This window comes from Narcine bancroftii, chromosome 4 (genome assembly GCF_036971445.1).
Source record: "Narcine bancroftii isolate sNarBan1 chromosome 4, sNarBan1.hap1, whole genome shotgun sequence".
Classification (NCBI taxonomy): Eukaryota; Metazoa; Chordata; class Chondrichthyes; order Torpediniformes; family Narcinidae; genus Narcine; species Narcine bancroftii.
The window spans coordinates 19,336,714-19,359,699 of record NC_091472.1 but is presented as its reverse complement, the minus strand read 5'-3'; the positions used below and the strand labels follow the sequence as shown (position 1 = coordinate 19,359,699).

The window sequence follows — 22,986 nt, the reverse complement described above, 5'->3', positions numbered from 1 at the left end:
CGAAGAAAAAGGGAGGCGTACATTAGATATAAGAAGCATGGAGTTAAGGAGATATTTGAAAGATACATTGAATGTAAGAGGAATCTTAAGAGAGGAATTAGGAAAGCTAAAAGAAGGTACGAGGAAACTATGGCAAGCAGGGTGAAAACTAATCCAAAAGAGTTCTACAAATATGTTAATGGTAAGAGGAAAGCTAGAGACAAAATTGGTCCCTTAGAAAATCAGAGCGGAAAACTGTGTGTGGAGACTAGAGAAATGGGGGAGATATTGAACAGTTTCTTTTCTTCAGTATTCACTAAGGAGAAGGATATTGGGAGATGTGAGATTAAAAAAAGCAAATTGGGTAAATATGGGGAATATAGAGATTACAAAAGGTGTAGTTTTAAGGCTTTTGAAGAATATAAAGGTGGATAAGTCTCCGGGACTAGACGGGATCTTCCCCAGGACATTGAGAGAAGTGAAGGAGGAAATAGCAGAGGCTCTGGCGGTAATTTTCCAAATGTCATTAGATATGGGGATAGTGCCGGAGGATTGGCGCATTGCGCATGTGGTTCCGTTATTTGAAAAGGGTTCAAGGAGGAAGCCTGGCAACTATCGGCCTGTAAGTTTGACGTCTGTGGTAGGTAAATTAATGGAGAAAATTCTTAGAGATAGTACTTATAAACATCTGGATAGACAAGGTCTGATCAGGAGCACTCAACATGGATTTGTGGGAGGAAGGTCATGTTTGACCAATCTGATTGAATTTTTTGAAGAGGTGACTAGGAATGTGGATGAGGGTAGCGCAGTGGATGTTGTCTATATGGACTTCAGTAAGGCCTTCGATAAGGTACCACATGGAAGGTTAGTTAGGAAGGTGCAGTCTTTAGGTATAAATTTTGAGATAGTCAAATGGATTGAACATTGGCTGAAAGGGAGAGGCCAGAGAGTGGTAGTGGATAATTGTCTGTCAGGTTGGAGGCCGGTGACCAGTGGTGTGCCTCAAGGATCTGTATTGGGCCCATTGTTGTTCGTTAAATACATTAATGATCTAGATGATGGGGTGGTAAATTGGATTAGTAAATATGCAGACGATACTAAGATAGGTGGAATAGTGGATAATGAAGAAGGTTTTCAAGGATTGCAGAGGGATTTGGGCTACTTAGAAAAGTTGGCTGAAAAATGGCAGATGGAATTTAATGCTGATAAGTGTGAGGTGCTTCATTTTGGTAAGAAGAATCAGAATAGGAAATACGTGGTAAATGGGAGAGCATTGAGGAATACAGAAGAGCAGAAAGATTTAGGAGTGACGGTACATCGTTCCCTGAAGGTAGAAACTCACGTGAATAGGGTGGTGAAGAAGGCTTTTAGTATGCTGGCCTTTATCAATCATTGCATGGAATATAGGAGTTGGGAGGTGATGTTGAGATTGTATAAGACGTTGGTGCGGCCTAATTTGGAGTTCTGTGTGCAGTTCTGGTCGCCTAATTATAGGAAGGATATAAACAGAGTGGAGAGAGTGCAGAGAAGGTTTACCAGAATGTTACCTGGGTTTAAGCATCTAGAGTATAGGGAGAGATTGGACAGATTAGGTCTTTATTCTTTGGAGCGTAGAAGGTTGAGAGGGGATTTGATAGAAGTATTTAAGATTATGAAAGGGATAGACAGAGTGGCTGTGGATAGACTATTTCCATTAAGAGGAGGAAAGATTAAAACAAGAGGACATGAGTTAAGAATTAAGGGGCAGAGGTTTAGAGGTAAAATGAGGGGGAACTTCTTTACTCAGAGAGTGGTAGCCGTGTGGAATGAGCTTCCGGGAGAAATAGTGGCGGCGGAGTCAATTGTATTATTTAAGAAAAGGTTGGACAGGTATATGGATGAGAAGAAGATGGAGGGTTATGGGCATTGTGCAGGGAGGTGGAACTAGAAAGAGGTGTTTGGTTCGGAGCGGACTAGAAGGGCCTAATGGCCTGTTTCCGTGCTGTAATTGTTATGTTATGTTATGTTATAAATGCCTTTCTCTAACAAAAAAAATTATCTCCAATTCAGCATTCACCAATTCATCAGCTGTTAAGTAACAGCTCTTTCGGGACTTCAGATTTTCTTTCTTGATACAATTTAAAAACATAGATTTTAACTAAAGAATCCATGCTACCACTTTTCTTAAACAAAACCATGAAGAATAACAGCAAATTAACGAAATAATCGATCATTCTCATTAGATATTTGAATATTCACACTCATGCTTTGGATTTCTGGATTCTCCATTGAAAATTCTTTTAACTCTGGATTTTGAGGCCATTCTTCTTGAAATTGCAGAAGAAATTGAGGACCAAATACCCAAGTGTTGACTCCTTTCAGAAACTATTGAACTTTTGATCCTCATGAAGCCATGTCAGCTGGATTATCCATTGTTTTAACATACCTCCATAGATTAACGTGAAACCTTCTCAATCTCATTGATTTTGTTAGTCACAAAGGTACGACACCTCATGGTTTTGTTATTAATGTATTTAAGCACTGATGTACTATCAGTCCAAAACATAGAATCTGCTAACTCCATCTGTAATTCTCTTTTTAACAGTGTCCATTTTGCTCGCCAGGGTAGCGGCAGTCAACTCCATTCGAGGTATGGTGACTGGCTTTAATGGCGCCATTCTGGCTTTTCCCATTACTAAATAATTGACAGGACCAAAACCACCTTCACTTGCATCAGCAAAATGGTGTAACTGAGCAAATGTAGCAATTCCAAAGTCTGTAGGTTTAAAACATCTGTTGACTCCAAAACTTGCTAAAATTTCAAGACTCTCAATCCAATTCATCCAATCTTGTGAGATAGTTTCATCCCAACCAAATTTTCTTCTGCGCAACTCTTGCAGAATTTTCTTGGCTATTAATACTACTGGTGCCAATATTCCCAAAGGATCATATGTCAATCTTACAATGGAAAGAATACCTCTTCTTGTCAAAGGTCATTCTTTCAAAACAATTTTCAATTTGAAAAGCTCAGAATGAACACATCATTGCACCCCTAGAATTCTTTCAACAGGTAGAATGTCACAATCTAAGTCAAGATGTTTTATCTCCTTTGCTCTTTCTGCCTCAGGCATATCAGCCAACACATCTCAACTGTTGCTAATCCATTTCATAAGGAAGAAACCTCCTTTATTACAAATTTCTTTTAACTTGTGAGAAAGATCTATTGCTTCATTTACTGAAGTAACACAATCATCAACATGGAAATTATTTCTGATGATGTTTGTAGCTTGAGAACTAAGTTGCTCTTCATTATCTTCAGCACATTTCCTGAGAGCAAACTCTGCACAACTCGGTGACGAAGTTGCTCCAAATAAATGAACTGTCATTCTGTATTCAGTCATATTTTTACTGTAATTGCCATTAGGCCACCATAACAATCATAGAAAATCACGATCTTCTGATGGTACTTTCACTTGATGAAACATCACTTCAATATCTGCAGCCATGAGGGGAGTCACATGATGGAGTAGTGGCCGGTAGGAGAATACCAGCCCTCTCCAGAAAGAAGAAATAAAGTGAAGAAAACGCAAAACTCAAGAAACACAAAACACAACTAATAAAAGATAAAGGTGTGGAGAAAAGAAAGAAAATGGCACCTAAGAAGGAAAAACCAAAAACAACGGGAAAAAAAGGAAAGATGTCAGAAGAGAAAGGAGAAGGCCTTACCGACATGAAGAGGCAGGGACCCGCCATGGAGAGAGGAGCCCGCTCCCCGAGGTTAGTGGAGACCCCGCAAGGTCACGACCTCCCGTCCGCGGGACTGCAAAAATGGTTCACTGAGCCAAACAGAAGTGCGCAACTGCGCATGCGCAAGGAAAAGGAAAACACCGACGGAAGGGGGGCCCAGCTGTGGAGTGAACTTACACAGCGCGACCAGCTGAGAGATGCCCGAGAGCAGGGTTCTCAGCTGGAAGAAGAGGAAAGCAACGGGAAAGGGAGAGATAAGAAAGAAAAACAGCAAGAGGAAGCCCAACAGATAACTAGCTCAGAAGAAGAGGACCAACAACAAGCTATGCAAAAAAACACCCAACAAACTGAAGCAAGCAGCTCAACAAGAAAGTCAGAAGAGACACAAACCAACCCAAGAGCAGACACAGAAGAAGAAGAAGAAGACCAAGCTCCGCACAGAGGAATAGAAGGTAAAATAGATGGGCAGTATATAGATTAAAAAAAATTTCAAGAGCAAATGAAAGCATTAAAAGAATGGTTGACATTAGAATTTAGTGAAATGAAAAGAAAAATGAAAAGTACAGAAGAAAAAATGAGTAGAATAGAGCTGGTCATGACAGAAATAGGGAAAAGATTAGAAAATGTGGAAGAACGAGAAATGGCTGTAGAAATGGAAGTGAACGACAAGAAGAAAATTGGAAGAAAGTGACAAAAAAGTTAGTCATAAGAATTGTTATCTCAGAAGATGGATATAATGGAAAATTATAGTAGGCAAAACAACATAAAGATAGTGGGCCTGAAGGAGGATGAAGAAGGCACAGATATGGAAAATTTATAAAAGAATGGATCCCAAAAGTCCTAGGAATGCCAGAAATACAGGAAGGAAGGAAATAGAAAGGGCACACAGAACACTAGCCCTGAAACCACAGTCACAACAAAAACCAAGATCTGTTTTAGTAGAATTTATGAGATACGTGACAAGAGAAAATATATTGGAGAGGGCAAGGAATAAAATTAGAGAAAACAAAAAACCATTGGAGTACAAGGGTCAAAAAACATTTTTTTACCCAGACATGTTTTGAACTCCTAAAGAAGAGGAAGGAGTTTAACACAGCAAAATTGATCCTATGGAAAAAAGGCTATAAATTTATGTTAAGATATCCAGCTGTCCTTAAAATATTTATCCCGGGGGAGCAAAACAGACTGTTCTTGGATCCGGAGAAAGCACGAGAATTTGCAGAATGCCTGCAGGACAGAAAGAGAGATGAAGAGATGTAACAAGAACAAAGAACGACAACAAACTACATATAAAGATGTAAAAATAATGTATAAGTAAGAACTCAAGGGAAAGAAAAGGGAAGTAAGGGAAAGGGGGGAAAAAGAGAAGAAAAGAGGGTTAGCTTTGTTTAAATGTAAAGATAAAAGTCTTTTCTGGAGGGGGTTGGGTGGGAGAGAATAACAGTCACTGCGAAATCAGTTGATGCTTGCGAGCGGGTTCACAATCCGAATGGAGAGGGGAGTTGTGGTTGCCCGGCAAGGGACAAGGGGCAACTCAGAGAGGGGGGGAGTACACTTGGGGTTAAGGGAATTTTATACATGAAAGTTGTTGAAGTATTTTATGTTTTAGACATGTTGTCATACATTGAGTTCAAAAACGGAAAACTGAGAGATGAAAATGGGGAAAAGGGGGAAAGGTGGTGGTGAGGAAGTGGAAATGAGGTGTAAACAGAATATGAGATGGCCATGTTGAACTATATGACAATAAATATTAATGGAATACATAACCAAATCAAAAAGAGAAAAAAATAGATATAGCATTCGTGCAGGAAATGCATCCAACTGAAGTGGAACATAATAGATTAAGGAGAGACTGGGTAGGGCACGTAACGGCAGCATCATATAATTCAAAAGCCAGAGGTGTAGCTATATCATTCAATAAAAATGTACCAATCAAAATAGAGGAGGAAATAATAGATCCAGCAGGGAGGTATATTCAGAATTCTGGAATTTGGTCAATATATATGCACCTAATGAAGAGCATCAAAAGATTATGCAAGATATTTTTTTGAAGATTGTAGATACGCAGGGGAATATATTGATAGGAGGGGATTTTAACATTAATTTGGATGCAAAGGTGGATAAAACTGGACAAAAGACTAGCAAAAAGAACAAAGTAGCCAAATTTATGGTTAAATCAATGCAGGAAATGCAACTTTCGGATATATGGAGGAGACAACACCCAAAGGAGAAGGAATACTCATATTATTCGAGTAGACATAAAACATACTCAAGGATTGACCTGTTCCTGTTGTCAGCCCATATCCAAGGGAGAGTTAGGAAAACGGAATATAAATCTAGATTGTTATCTGATCATTCACCCAATAGAACTGGAGGACATCCCACCAAGAACATATAGATGGAGATTAAACTCCATGCTACTTAAAAGACAGGAATTTAGAGAATTTATTGAACGCCAAATTAAAATGTACTTTAAATAAGTACGGAATCAGTGAAAGACAAATTTATATTATGGGATGCAATGAAAGCCTTCATTAGAGGGCAGATAATAAGTTATGTAACTAAGAGGGAAAAGGACTACAATTGGAAAATAGAACAGTTGGAAAGGGAAATAGTAAGTACAGAAAAAGAACTAGCAACAAGGGAAGATACAACAAAAAGAGGAGAATTGGCGGACAAAAAAATAAAATACGAAACATTACCAACATATAAGCTGGAGAAGAACATAATGAAAATAAAGCAGAAGTATTACAAGCTAGGAGAAAAAAAACGCACAAAATACTAGCCTGGCAACTTAAAACAGAACAAGCTAAAAGAACTGTATTGGCATCAAGGAAAAAGGACAAACAAATTACATATAACCCAACAGAGATCAATGAAAACTTTAAGGAATTCTATGAACAATTATACCGAACTGAGAACGAAAGGAAAGAAGACAAAATAGATGAGTTTTTAGCTAAAACTGAACTACTGAAATTGCAAGAAGAGAAGCAAAACAAATTGATAAAACCATTTGAAATAGAGGAAATACAGGATATATTAAAAAAGCTGCCAAACAATAAAACCGCCTGGAGAGGATGGTCTCCCAAAAGAATTCGATAAAACATTTAAAGAAATATTAATTCCTCCTTTCCTGGAAGTAATGAACAAGATAGAAGAAACACAAAACTTACCAGATTCATGTAAAAGAGCAATAATTACAGTAATACCAAAGACGAGGAAAGATCCACTCGCACCAGCATCATATAGAACAATATCTCTACTTAATTCAGATTATAAGATAATAGCAAAACTATTAGCAAACAGATTGGCCGACTGTGTACCAAAAATAGTAAAACTAGATCAAACTGGATTTATTAAGATGAACAACGGACAATGTCTGTAATTCATCAACTTAATCCATGCAGTACAAAGAAATAAGATACCAACCGTGGCTGTTGCTTTAGATCAGGGGTGTCAAACTCAAATTCACGGAGGGCCAAAATTAAAAACTTGGACTAAGTCGAGGGCCGAACTAAATATTTATTGAAAATTTTCAACAACATCTGCATGTTTTCTCTTCTTTCAACATATGTAATGTTAAACTTTAGGATATAACTTTGGGAGGATAATGTTACAGGTCAGGAGTAGGTAGCTCAAGTTCACCCTTTGCTTGACCTGAGGGAAACCTATTTGGTCCCTGTGGAGATGTAGTCAGCATTCACAGGCTGTGTCCATTTTGGCCTGCATCAGGACTCAGCATTTCCTGCTCACTCCTCAGGCTTTAGGCCTCTATTCATCCTCGACCCACCATCCCTCTACCTGACCAGTCCTTTACCCACCCTCTACTCACCCCTCACTCCACTCGCTCTGCTTGTACCCACCCCATCCTATACACGCCCCTCTACTGCCTCTCCCCTCAACCTGTTCCTCCCTCTACCCGTCTCTCACCCTCTAATCACCCCTCCCCTACTCGCCCTGCCCCTCCCCTTTTACCTCTTCCCTATCCACCCCTCCTTCTACTCATCCCTCCCTCTAACTGCCCCTCGCACCACCATAACTTCCTCTGCCCATTACTCCTCACCTACACCCTCTGCCCACTCCTGCTTACCCACCCACTCAGGCCCAGCGTGCTGCCGATCAGCCTTTGCGGACAGCCACCATCGCTCTCTTCACGTGCAGGGCTAAACCAGCCGTCCCTGGGGTTTGCGCGGATGCAAGCGCTGAAGGCCGTGGCGACCGGGAGAAGTGCGCTCGCGCTGTGGAAGGGCTGTCCGGTGCCAGTCGCGCGGGGCTTGCGCTGCCCGGGGGCTGTGCACAGCCTGCCATGTCCGTCGCGCCGACAGGAAATCACAGGGGCTCGCCCATCCGCCGCACCGCTCGATAGGTGGCAGAAGTGACTGGTTGTGTGGGGAGCCTTCCAACTGGCTTGCTGGCTGATGACATCGACACACTTCTCGTGTTACAATTTCTCATGTTACAATGGGGAAGGATGTGCAATGAAGGGGGAGGATGGTGGGGGTGACATTACCAAAAAACAGCATCGGCTCTCGCTGCAGGGCGGGCCACCTCTAATACATTTTTGAAATGATCTTGCGGGCCAAATATAATTATATCGCGGGCCAGAGTTTGACATGTGTGCTTTAGATGCAGAAAAAGCCTTTGACAGGGTAGAACGGAATTATTTATTCAAAGTATTACAGAGGTTCAACCTACCAGAAAAAATATATTAATTGGATTAAAGCATTATATAAAGGACCATTGGCGAAGGTGATAGTAAATGGATATGTATCGAACCAATTTAAATTAAGTAGGTCAACTAGGCAGGGATGTCCACTATCTCCCTCACTGTTCGCTTTAGCAATAGAACCATTGGCAGAACTGATAAGAACAGATAAAATAAAAGGGATAAAAATAAAGAAGGAATATAAAATCAGTTTATTTGCAGATTACATCATAGTATACTTAACAGTACCAGAAATATCAATAAAAGAACTACATAAGAAATTGAAGGAATATGAAGAAATATCGGGGTACAAGATCAACGCAAATAAAAGTGAAGCGATGCCAATGAATAATGCAGATTACACAGAGTTTAAAAAAGAATCACCATTTAAATGGCAAACACAAGCAATCTGATACCTAAGTATTAGATTAGATATTAATTTAGGCCACCTATACAAATTAAATTATCAGCCATTAATGAAGAAATTACAGGATGATTTAGAACATTGGAAAGAATTGCCACTAACATTGAAAGGAAGGGTAAATTGCAAAATGAATGTCTTCCCAAGGATACAATACCTATTTCAATTGCCACCAATTCCCTTAACTGAGAAATTTTTCAATGAACTAAAGAGAATAATAAGGAAATTCTTATGGAAAGGGGGGAAACAGAGGATAGCACTAGATAAATTAACAGAATGGTACAAACAGAATGGTGGTTTGCAGCTACCAAACTTTAAAAAATTATTATAGAGCAGCACAATTAAGGTATCTATCAGATTTTTATCAAACAAGGGAAAAACCAGATTGGACCAAGATAGAGCTAGATAAAATAGGGAGAAGGTACCAGAACATAAACTTTATAAGTGGGATGAAAAACTGGTGCAATATAGAAGTTCACCAGTACTGCACCATTTACTCAACATATGGAAGAAGATTCACGCAAAAAGAAAAAAAAACAAATTACCAACTACCAAAATTATTATTGACACAAAATCAATTAATCCCTTTCACAATAGATAACCTTTCCTTTAGAGAACGGGAGAGAAAACGAATTAAAAGAATAGAAAACTCATGGTACAATGTTTGCATACCACCAGTTGAAAACCTACTTAAAGGACAAATTGGGAAGCAGACTGAGATTACCAGAAGGAAGCAGCTTTGAATATGTGATTACAGACACAATGATAATTAAAAGATTTATAACAAACATGTACATCAAGCTGCAAGAGAAAGAAAATGATGAAATAAGTTATAAACCCAAACAAAAGTGGGAAAAAGATTTAAACATAAAGATAAAAATGAAATATGGGAAAAGTTATGCGCTGGAACTATGAAGAATATAATACACACGAGGTTACACATGATACAATATAATTGGTTACATAGGTTATATATCACACCCCAAAAGTTAAAAAAATGGGACCCAACAGTATCAGACAGATGTTTTCGCTGTAAGAAGGAAACAGGAATAACAGTACATGCAATTTGGGCATGTGAGAAAGTGAAAAAGTTTTGGGAAGATCTAAATCAGGTATTAAATAAAATCACAAAAAGCAACATACCAAAAAATCCAGAGATCTTTGCGCAAAAAAGATTTATTATGATAGCCTTAGCTGTAGCAAAAAAAAAGAGCCTGAGAGTACAGCAATGGTACGTGGAAATGAATAAATGTATTCCATTGGAAAAAATAACATAATTTAAAAAATAAAGTCACATTATTTTAACAAATTTGGCAACCGTACATGGAACACAACAGAGAGGGCTTGCCTCAGACCTCCACCCCCTAAAATGATAAAATGAGAAGACAAAATGACTTGATCCAGTGTGTAAAAGTAGATGACACAATTTTCTTGTTTTTCTGGTTTTATTGCATTGTATGTGTTGAACGTTTAATTGGTTTGGAGGGGGTGGGAAGGAGGGAAGGAAGGTAGGGGGGAAAAAAGGCAAGAAAATGCCACTGTGTGTATTCAAGAGGGAAATGTTTGTGTGTATTTTGATTGATATGGTTCATAGTGTGAAAAATAAAAAATAAAAATATCTGCAGCCATTACAAAATCTTATCAAAACATCTATTAAAGTGCTGGTTAAGTTTGGACTTTGTAAAAGTTGAGAATTCAATGAAACCCCTTGAAATGATATTCCACAATCAAATACTACATGTAGTTTCTCCTTTTGTGGATGAATAATTTCATGATGAGGTAAATACCATTTTCTACCATCTTTACATTGCAAGATATTTTCTGATACCTTTTCTACATAACCCTTGGTTATCATGTCCAACATGACATTGGTATATTCCAAATGAAAGGAAGAATTTCTTTTGAATTTTCTCTTCAAATTCAGCACATACTGTTCTGCAATTATTTTATTGTCTGGCATACAAATTTATCTTTTCTTCAGAGGTAATGCTATACAGTAATGACCACCAACATGCTTAAAAGAATTTGAAATTAAATCTAGAAACTGTCCTCCTTCGAAGGTTCTTGAATATCTTTGAGACATTCAGGGAAATCAATTTTGAATGGTTGTTCCCATAGTTCATTAAATTTGACAACTCCTGATCATTATTCATTTTTCCTCCTAATGGTCCATTAATTGTCCATTCAAACAACATTCTCACAGCATAAGGTCCATCATTTTGACTCCTTATTACTTCTAGAGGTTCGAGAGCTTTTGGTACATCTAATCCAATTAACATCTTGACTTTAGCATCAATCTTGGGTAAGTACACATTTTTTAGATGATCCCACTGTTTGATATCATCCTGAGTTGGAATATTCTCCTTATTCACAGGCATAGTCTTTTGAGTATATACACTTGGAAGATTGCAAAATTCATTGCTATTCAATCCAGCAATCTGTAAAACTGAAACTATATTAGTTTCAATGTTCTTTTTATCATTCATTGCCTTCAACAAGATTTGTGATCTTTTACCAAGATTATTAAGTTTATTCATTAATTCAACAGTACAAAATGATGCAGTACTTCCTGGATCAAGAAATGCATAGGTCTTCAGTATTAAGCCTCCTTTTTTAATTAGCTTTAACCTGTTCAGGAACTATTTAGAGCTTTGTCACCGTCCCCAGTAAGATTGTTTGTCTGAACTGAAGCATTCTCTTTGACTGTCTTTAGTCTTGGATTCAGATTGTTTGACTTCTTTCTCAACTACTTCATTGAGTATGCAGTAACTTGGGATGCTTTAAACTGCATATACTACAACTGAGTTACTTATTACAAATTTTGCTGATGTGTCCTTTGCATAAGCAACCAAAACATTCTGTTCTTCTTTTAAAAGGTTAATTTCTCACCACGACTTTTTCTCCAATTGTGAACATTTTTCTAAAGCATGCAATACAAACAGCTTTCCGAACAGTCTGATTTTCTTTTTCCATTGGTTCCTTGTGCTTTCTTGTTCTTGTATCTGACACAGCAATAACAAATGTACTTCCCTTTGGTTTCTGTTGAGACGATGATTTAGACTTCTTTACATCTTTAGGAACTATTGAAGTATCCTTAATATTTCCAAACGCTGGCATGGTGTAAACATATACATGCCATTCCAAAAATTGTACAACATCCACAAAAGTGGCATCCCTTCAAGAAATCATTTTAAGCTCTGCAATTTTGGTTCTCCATAATTCCCTCATATTATAAGGTAATTTATTTACAATAATCGACAAATTAGCAAGCAAATTCAGCTCTTGCAAATGTACACTTCTTCCCATTGTGTTACAACATCCTCTCAGAAAGAGTGCATATGCTTGTAAAGCCTTTGCATCCTCTGATTTTATTGCTGGTCAAGAAAGAATCTTGTCTATGTGGGTCCTTGTGATTTTATGTTCATCGCCATGATGATGAAATAATTCTTTTGCCATTTTAAAACCTTGTTCTGGGTCCATATATTGGCAATTTTTGACCAACTCCTTCACCTGCCCTCCAAAATACCGTTCCAGGCAATACAGACGATCTTTCGCATTTTTAGTATTACTTTCAATGTGATGTTCAAAGGATTTCATGAATGTCAGATATTACAATGGATCTCCATTAAAAACTGGAATTTCCTTCTTAGGTAAACCACATGAACCTTGTTGTGCTAACAAAGCAGAATTTTCATTATGAGCAATATTATCTTGTCCACCATGGCTTGCGACTGGTTGTCTTGTGAATGGAGTATACGGAACTTGACTGGTGCCATAAGTATAGGACCTTGAGTTGTAAGTGATGCCATTATTGGGGATCCTTGGTATGTAAGTGTTAGAAATAGAAGTACCTTAACAGAAATTGCTCGAGACAAAAATTGAGAACAAAGAACATTTATTTTACAACAATGCAAAGTTGGGTGCTTCCCTTACCCTGGGAATACACACATACACTTGGGCTCACCCAACTTTTATACAGTGAATTTCAGTATAGGAATACCCTCCCCCTTACATTCTTCTGCCTCCTGGATGGGTTTGGCATTAGGCAATCCTTCCTGCCTACGTGCAGTTTCTGTGAACTTGGAGGACCAGGGGGTATCCTGTTGGTGTCTCATCATGTCATTATCATCACAACCCTGCCCTTGTCCCCATTCACACCTTTCCGACTCTCAGAGCTACAGTCTCTTCATATGCAGAATTCGCTAATCCTGTCTGGGTTTACTAATTTAATATGTATAACTTGGTACATCCGTGTAAGGCTTACTAATTATATATGTAGAACTTGGTACTTCTGTCTAGGGCTAGGAGACCCTTATCTCACCCAGACTACCTCTAATTCTTACATTCTATTATTCCTTGACTCTCCTTATCTTATTCATATGGTGGGCTCACTGATCCTGTCGAAAGGACTAGAAGGTTCTTATCTTACATAGGCTGACCCTGCATCCTAATTTCCATGCTTAGCCTGTTCATACTGGTTTAATCCATCACTCCATGTGTCTGTACTAGTTTCCCCATCTTTCATATTTTCATGTCAAGTTTACTCACCTCTCACATAAGTAATGGCATTGGTGGAGATCCTTGACTTGTCGCTGATTCTTCAGCAACATGCTGAGATATCAAGGGTTGACTATGATCAACTCGCAAGGTTGAACCTTTTTGAAATGTTCTTCATCTATTGTGCGCTCTGAAGAGATTGAATGTCACTAGCCCTTTCCACAGGGTTTGTCATTGACATTCGAGTACTAGCAGTGCCACCTGTGGTTCCTTGCTTGAGTATTCTAATTTCTTGTGGCTGCGGAACCCATCGATCTGCTGGAATGTCAGGTGCTAGCCCTTTGGGTACTTCATTTTCAGTGATGGATCTTGCAGAAGCCTGAGCTAATGTTTTTACTTTGGCAACATTCATAGCATGTTGTTCCTCAAGCTCCAGTCTTTTTTCTCTTCAATAATTTTTTTGTTCTTCTTACTGGAATTGTTTCTTGATTTCAGCTTCCATATCTTCTAGAGCACGTCTTTTCTCAAACCACTCACATTGTGTACAGGTAGTAGCCAAGTCTATTTGTGCCTTTTGTGCTTGAAGCATACGAAGCTGTACTTGCTCTAGATGCCTTTGAAGATCTTTCTACGCTCATGACCTTGAAAATACTATCATTAAGATTCACATCTGAACTTTCAGATACCGCTGATTGAATCTTTTTGCTCGGTACACCACCAGTGGGGCTTTTTAACATACATTCATCTGTTGCAGTTCCACTAACATTTAAGTCAACCAATGAGGCCTGCAGTGCCTTAATTGTGTCCTCTTCTTGCTTGGTAGTTGAAGCCGCTTCTTATATAGTGGCTGGCTCAAATCTCCTGCCAAACGTTTGTCAGTTCGCCTTGCTGGCTCAACTCACAACCAAACAGTTCTTTGAGAGGAGCTGTTTGCTCGAGGTCTTTAGCCCAATTTGACTTCTTATCCATCTTGGCTTCTTCACACTGCAGCCTGTCTTCCCCTAGTTCCTCAGAACTGTAAACAAATTTGTATCTTGCTTTGTCCATTTAACAGAATTTCTCTGCTCGTCTTGGATCTGTGAATATGCACACAACCTTTCTTATCATGTGTTTTTATAACTTTTCAAAACATTTTTCTGGGCTTCCTGCCAGACTTTGTAAACCAGAGCTCTCTTACCTCTCCAAGGTTACAGGTGTCTGCAGTCACAGACATGTTCTCATGGAGGTTCTGGAATATTCTAACAGAAAACTGGATTTCTTGTTAAAGCTTAAATGCTTCTTGCTTTTAAATCAAGTTGTAATTCTTTCAGACAGATTTTACAAGCCTTTCTTCCAAAGGTCACAATTAATACTTTTCTTTGAATCAAAATATAGACAACACTTTCTAAGTTCTAGTATTTCCCAATTTCAAAACATGTCACCTTCAAAGAGACGTGAGTAATGATATTCTGAATTACTATCTTATTAATCCAAGAAACCAAACTTTGTAGATGCAGCTTTAAGTAGCTTTAATTTGTTGATTAAACAGATAAACATTTTGCATAAATTTGCACTGAGATTTTCATAACGATGAATAAACAAAGCATACTGTATAATGATATAACGATAATCAACTTTAAACAGATATCAGAAATAGAAAAAAAATAAGACGAATTAAGATAAATTCAAAGAAAAGTATCTGAAGCTTACGTCCCTTCATAATTCTTCCAAGAATAAGATGCAAACTATTGGTTCGCTTGGATATTATGACATATGACATCATAGTCACTATGGTAACACTACAAACAATACTGTTTCTTAAAGGGATAAGCATGAAATTACCTACAAATCAAAAACACAAGGTTTAAACCTTAACAGATACATGCAGATAATCTGCTGCTAACAATGTGATGTAGACTTTTTAACTGAGATCTGGACTCGACATATTCTGTCCTTCCCCGAGTTTCCCCGCTGCCTTTTGGAAGGAAGCAAATTTTTAATTACTACTGACCATTCTGTACTCAAAAAGTATTAGAACTATCCAATGATTTGAAATCACTTAGATTATATCAAAGTGGGACAACAAATTGCACTTAAATTTTAATTAAAACCAAAGATTCACCATGTAATAGCAAGTGTGAGATTATAGAAGTACTGTAATAAACCATACAGCACTTTTTAAAAAAAACCATGGAAGAACTCAATAGGCCAAGAAGCATCAAGGATGGGGTTTAAGTATTCATCAAATTTTCAGACTTAAATCCTCATCAAGACTCGGGGAGATAGCCAGTATAAGAGTGTGGGAGAGGCAGGGCCTTTAGACAATTGGTGAACCAGGGAGCAGTGAAGGACAATGAAGACCAATAAAAAGGAAAATGTAAAATGGTAAATCTATAACGTGAGATGTGGTGAGAAAAATCATGTGAATACTTTAAAATCAGCATGTCTATTTCTTGCTTACTGCCACTTATCTAAAGTGCCTTCATAATTTAAATTTGCATCAACTCAAATTTAAATTGGATTTAATATTTAAACTGTCTTCACTTTGCCAAATAGGAAGTTAACTCCAATAAAACACACTGATCCTCTCTCATCTTCTTAAAAATCTGCCTATTATCTATTCATGAAGCAAAAAGACCTTGTACTGGTTCTAAGAGCTTGATTATCAAATCATGAAAATGTAATTAAATAACAAGGTTGAAAAAAATTTTCTTAATTGCTCAATCAACTTGGTTTATTTTTTCAATAAGAACAATTTCCGTTACATCTTGATTTCAGTATAAAAGCTTTATTACATCATTTGCATACCTATTAAACAGCTTTGAAGTGATTAAAATAAAGTGTCCTTTCTAGGCAATTCTATTATTAATTTTTGTACAGTTAGTAATTGGTGTATCCTTCAATATTTTAATTTTTAAAATTAGACATACTAACACGGTAACAGGCCCTTCTGGCCTATGCCTGCCCAATTACACCCAATTAACCTGCAACTACTCTACATTTTTGAAGGGTGGGAGAAAACTGGACCATCCAGAGGGAACCCAAGCAGACACGGGGAGAACTTACAAAGTCCTTACGGACAGTGCTGGATATGAACTCGGGTCACTGTAACAGCATTGCGCTAAGTGCTACCCTATCTATACCACCCCTGTTGAAAAACAGATCATCACCCAGCTTTCTGAAGATTATTTTGATAGTCTTTGAGACAGAGTGTCAGTTGTACTGCTTGTCAGTGGAACCAATTCCAGTCACACAGGCGAGGGATCTTAATCACTGTCTGATCAATACAAAGAGCTTCACAGATGCCACAGTGGGCAGCAGTTAGCCTCACCATTAGTGCAAAGCTATTACAGCACCAGTGATCTATGTTCAAATCTAGCACTGTCTGTAAGGAGTTTGTACATTTTCCCCATGTCTGCATTGGTTTCCTCCCACCCTTCAAACTATATGGGAGTTGTTGGTTAATTGGGCAGAATGGGCGTGATGGCCAGAAGGACCTGTTGTTACACTGTATGTCTCAATTTAAAATGAAAATGTTCTCTTTACCCCTTTCCGTTTACTGCGGATAGAATCTAACATTATTTTTTTTAGATTTGACAAATGATTTATACATTTTAATTACATTAGTACTCAAATAGCTACAAACATTTAAACACAGAAATGCACCCTTTGGCCCATCACATGCAAGCTGAACTTTCTTGCCCATTAACACTAACGTGATTCCCGGCTTAGGACTGTATACCATGCCTATTTAAAGTGCCTGTCTAAATATCTCTTAAACCTCATGACTGTATTTGATCCCATCACTTCCTCTGGCAGTGGGTTCCATAAATTTACCATTCTGTGTTTAAATAACTCCTCTCACCATAAACTTATGCCCTCATTTTTAAAAGCCTACCATAGGCTACCTCTATTAGATCACCCCCTCAGCCTTATTCATTCTTTGGAAAACAAACTATGTTGATTCCATCTCTCTCCATAGTTAAAGTCGGGTTCATCCATTTCTTGATGCTTAAAACTGGGATGAATGATAACAGGGAATATTTTCATGACGATAAGTTATTTCAAATGCAGACTTTCTACAAATAAAGAATGTGTTTTTCTTGAGGTGAAAGGTGCAGGAAAGTTGTGTGGTCTTGATGTGTGATGACTTCCGGATTGCAATATGGAACTGAAATGACCTTGAAACTCCAGGAATGAAACAGGAATCCCAGAACTTGCCCCATTGAACTTCCCACTGCAGCTACGAACAACACACATCATGAAGCTGCCATCCAAGCATGCACAAAAACAACAGTTGTTCAGGGTGTCAGTGATACCAAGAGGGGAATGGAAGAGGTAAAATGAGGAATAATTAGGTTGTGAAGAACTGGTTTTCAGATTCTGTTCAAGATGCAGCAATGGGGGAGAAGGTGAATTTTAGCCTGGTGGCTGTTACAAATTTGAAACAAAATACCTGTCCTGTAGTGCACTTCAGTAACGTCACATTTAATCTATCTGCGAGGTTACTTTCTGTTCTCCCTCCCTCCATTTCCCTTCTTTCATCCAGCTCTCCACCCTCTTCCCTCTCCATTCACAGAGCCTTCTCTCCTTCCCTGGCTTGCTGGTGTGCCCTCCCTCCCTTATCCACCCATTACCTTCTGCTTTTGGGACTCTGCTCTTCCACACCCCTCCCCCCCCCCCCCCAAAAAACTATGTTTTGGTGCGACTGCCCACATTTTTCATCCCTTGAAGGGCTGAAATCCGAAACATTGATTATGCACTTTTATCTTTGCTATATAAAGTACAGTTTGACCTGCTAAGTTTCACCAGCATTGTGTTTTCACATCACATTTAATTCGCTAAGTGATTCTTTGACGTCTGAAAGGACAAAGTACTGGTGATGTCTGACCAGATGCAGGTTGGACTTGTATTGTAGTTGGGGAGATTTTGCAAAAGCAGAACTGGATCAAGGTCACAACTTCCAATGCTCATGAATCTGATGCGTTTGAAATTCAGAACAAAAATATTTCTTTTGTGCCAATTAACAATACAAATTCTTGAAATATTTCCCTAACTTTAAGACAACCATGTATAATCCAGTACATCAAGCTATTCCAAAGTTCTCCAGTACAAAAAAATTAATTCATGTTTAACAGAGTAAGAGACGTGACCAGAAAATTTTCATGAATTTTTGTCGTTTCTATATTTTTTTGTCCATTAGAAATAGATACAGAAAAACATTTTTTATTAAAAATAAAGGTTTTTTTTATTTAAACAACTTAATTATATTTGAGTTATACCAATTCCACTAAAACTCAAATTATAATTGAATTGACCATAATGACTGATTAAATCCATGTACAGATATTGTCAATCTCAGCAAGCAGTTTAAATCAACCCAATCAAATCACTGCAATGTTAAAAGAGAGTTCCAACACTTGAAGAATGCCGCTTACATAGCACAATCCAGAGTCCTCGACCTGAAGGACCACAGGTCAAAATAAACTGAGACAGAGGCTTTACAGTTCAGAATTTATTTTCTGCACCCAGAGTTTCTATAGTTATGTGTTTAAAAAGAGAAGAGTTGCATAATTTACAAAGTAAAACACATACAGTCTGTACACATACATTAATCATTCATGCGCATTGTACATGAATCCTCATTGCAAATGACACAAACTCCACGAAATATAACCTGCACATTCATCTGGTTAAGTATTTACAGTGCAGTTAGCCATAGTCTTCCAAAGAATGTTGCAGAAGGGAGAAACATAGGAAAACAATTTTTAAGAAGAATAATTAAGCATGGCAAAAAACTGTGCAAATATGCAATAATTTTCTTTTGAAATCAAATTCAGATCCTGCAGGAGGCACCAAATTAAACTGATTTCAAAATATCATTACTTAAAAAAAATCAAAATAAGAATATGCCGTGTTGGGTAAAACAGGGAGAAGTTTAAATGTTTTTAAAATGCTGTACAGGCTGATGCAGACAATTAATAATTGCTTAAAAATTCTTGACTTTGATGTTTCTCAGCCTTGGAATACTTGCTAAGCTGCAGTACAAACTGAAATGCTGCTCTGCATGAGTGGCTGTGTTGGGTGAGGTTGGAAATCTGCCATTTAAAAAAAAATATACAAAAGAGGTCCTTTAAGACATGGAACACAATCAAAAACTGAATCCACAAGAACATAGAAAAGCAGCATCAAAAGCTTTGGAGAAAATGTAAGGCAAGTAGATAACTTCTTGAGAGCTATCACATGTAGTAGGCGACAAAATTCTAGGTTCTTAATGGCTTTGAGCTCTTGAGGTTCAATCCTAAACAATCAAGAAAGTTTCAGGACTACAATGAACTACATTAGCACAGAAAGGAAGTCAGTTTGATAAAAACCGGTCTACACTGTGATTTTTCACAAGACATTCAATCATTCTACTGTTGCCACTGAACTTTTCATATAAAAAATAGTTCACAAATGATGCCTAAATGGCAACATTTCATGGGACTAGTGATATTGAATTGCTAATATTTGCTTCTCTTAAATTTTGCATGGAATTAAATTACAACTTTTACCTTCTCTGCCTAGTTTTGAGTTTTTACACAGGCAAACAACATATAACATCTTAACGTAAAACCAAAAATACTGAAGAATTACATCTTTGGGCAAGGGAATACAATCAATTGAATTCTTTCAAGGTTTCCGTGACACCTCAAAACAACAGTTTATGTCAGTTTTGAAAATCCCATTAGTTTGGATTCTTGTTATTGTTTAAAAATGAAATCATTCATTTTTCATCATTAATGTCAACACGTTTCAATGGTGTGCAGCTCTCTATGCAGTCACATCTGCTAATCCCAGCAAAGCCAAATAACAACAAAAGGCCAAGACCCCAGTCACTGGAGATATTACCTTACATCTATGGAAAACCAAAGAGAGTTACATGAAATCAAATGTTTTGCCTTATAACTCACACAGGACAATTAGCAAGAATCATTGGGAGAAATCTGCCGGTGCCAAGCACACAGACCCGTTCTTCACACATAAATTAACAGTCTCATCCATAAATTCACGTGCACTACCCATAGTCTGAAAATTATTGCAAGAACCATAATTAAGTTTGCAGCATTTCCCACAAATAAAAGCTAAAGAGGCTTTGACATGTCTATAAACACATGCTATAAAGATTGATCTCTTTCTTAGGCAGTCCCTCAGAATTAAGCGTGACATATTGTCATTCCTGATTGGTGAGTGGAGATGTCGACTGAGACCAAGATGGAACCTACAGACTCTGTAACAGGTGGATGGTATGATAGCTGATTCATTCCTTATGTTAGGCTTCTGTGTACTCCAGTCAACTGGACCCGAGGTTCCACCTCAAGGTTCCTTCTCCTTTCCAAGTGGGCATGGATAAGGTCTGTGGGATGTTGCACTTTTCCCTAGATGCTTTGAGAACATCCTTGAAGACTTTCCTTTTTACATTTTGTACAGAAAGCTGCCAATACATCAAAGGACCCATCCAATCTCAGACACATTCTCTTCTCACCTCTTCCATCAGGGAGAAGATACAGGAGCTTGAAAACATGAACCTCTAAATTTAAAGATGGTTTCTTTCCTGACGCTAACGGATTCTTAATGGAGCTCTCGTTGGTGAAAGATGATGCCCCTGCATATTTCAATGGTATTTTTCTCCATATCCGGAATTGTCTTGTCACACTAAACCCTGCACTCTGACTTTCTGTAACTCTCTACCCGTTACTTTTATTTTATTATTGCTGTACTTAAGTAGGAGTTGACTTCCTTGAAAATGGTGCACAAAATGAAGCTTGTCACTGTATCCTGGTGCACATGTCAAAAAAAACCAAAAATTTAATCTCTTTCGTGGATATAACTTGGAATCGAGAGCCTGCTTGGGAATCTGGGGTCAGACACATGAACAATATGGCCTGTACATCAGAGACTGTTAAATGCAATTAAGGTGTCAATGTTAAGAATGTTGGTTCGAGAGAGGACGTTGGTATTGGCTCCCTTATTCCGCCAATGGATTTGGAAGATTTTACAGAGGTCATTGGTGACATTTCTCTATTCAGGGACTTGTAATACCCATGGAGATATTTATGAGCTCTGAAACAAAACACTAGGGTCAAGAATCACCAAGATACCTAGAAGCTAACTATCCACAAACAAGGATGTTCTTGGATTGGAAATGCCAGCTTGACTCCAGGTAAAAGAAACAGCTCTATGGGCACGTGAGCACAGAGGTCTATCAGAACCTCATGGTGGTGAGTGGAAAGCACTGAGAAATCTAATGTGTGGTGATTTTTCAGGGATATGAACGTCACCTACAGCCCAAACACCCAATGGTCCATCCCATTCGGAACCTATCAAGAAGATGAACTTGTCCAAAACAAAGAGGCAGCCAGTACCTACTGGAAGGACTCTTCAAAGAACAGTTCAACCGTGACTTTGCCTTTAAAGAGAGCACCTTTGACCACATCGCATAACCTATCCAGTCCAGCCTCAGTGTCATAAAGGGCCTCCAGAATCTTTAAACACCACATGCTTACTGAGAATCAGTAACTCCTTGGAAGCATACAGCATAAAGGAATTGTAATCAGGTTCACAATTTCATCATCTGGGAAGAGGAGAACAGGTAGCGACCTCACATATGCCATAATCTTGACTATCTTCAAGATAGAAACATGTCCTACTGTGGTAACTACAGGATCTCCTCGTTGTCTGCCATTAGGTACTCCTAAACTATTACATCTTTCCAGAGACCAAAGAGTTGTTCCCTGAATTGTAGCATAGATTCAGTCTACCTCAAGGCATAAGGGACATACCTTAACTTCCAATACAGGGAGTAGCATCAACACAGCCTTTTATGGTATCACAAAAGCCATACAGAAAGCCCCTGTCATTTTTAATTTGGAATCCATAGATATAATTTTCAATTTAGTTTGGGCAAAGAACAAATATATCAGCCAATGTATTCTTCCAAAGTACAGGGAGTAATTTTCCATTTGTTTTATTTTCAATTCAAAATTGTTAACTTAAAGAAAAATATTGCCCGATTTAAACAAATTATTTTTAAAAAGACAACAAATTTCATAATAATCAAACAAGTGCTAGTTCTACTGAATCTCAATGTTAGAGCAATGGATTCTGAACATTGTGACAGCAGCTTATAAATCCATCCCTGAATAAAATGCCATGTTCGTAAGTTGCTCATCACTTCCCCCACCCACACAAAAACAGTAATTCCCTACATTTCTGCCAGATACAAACAATACTAATTTTGGTATTTGAAGACTGAACGTGTCCAGATTTCAACTTGCCGAAGTCAATTTCGAGGAGAGCAGGATCTTTTTGGTAACTCCAATCCTAAAACAGCTGGATCATCAACTCTCTTGACTTGCCGATCCCAATCCATTTAACTGCAAATACAGTGAACATTTTTGAATTTCAGGATGCATCAGCTCTACTCATGAAACTTGGAGTTATTCTTACATCACAGAAAGATTGGAGATTTATATTGCAATCTTAGGATATCTTACTTGGATTTAGGATTAAGGAGTCGGTGAAGTTTTGTGACTACAATGACAAAATATTGAAAGGGATGGACAAATGGATGTGGAGATGAATGTTTTAAAAAAAAAAAATAAAAGCACAAAGCTGGGAGAACTCAGCAGGTGAAACA

The 22,986-nt window shown here is 38.0% G+C and overlaps 1 protein-coding gene across 3 annotated transcripts in view; it reads right to left on the bottom strand.

Moving 5' to 3' along the window:
- Window positions 1-18,807: 18,807 nt before the first annotated feature.
- Window positions 18,808-22,986, bottom strand: part of adss2 (adenylosuccinate synthase 2) — a 118,968-nt gene continuing 114,789 nt past the window's right edge. For all 3 annotated transcript variants that reach the window (XM_069930868.1, XM_069930869.1, XM_069930870.1), the window contains one exon: window positions 18,808-22,723. In XM_069930868.1, the coding sequence (XP_069786969.1) occupies window positions 22,671-22,723 (53 nt within the window). In that variant the 3' untranslated portion in view covers window positions 18,808-22,670. The remainder of the gene's footprint in view (window positions 22,724-22,986) is intronic.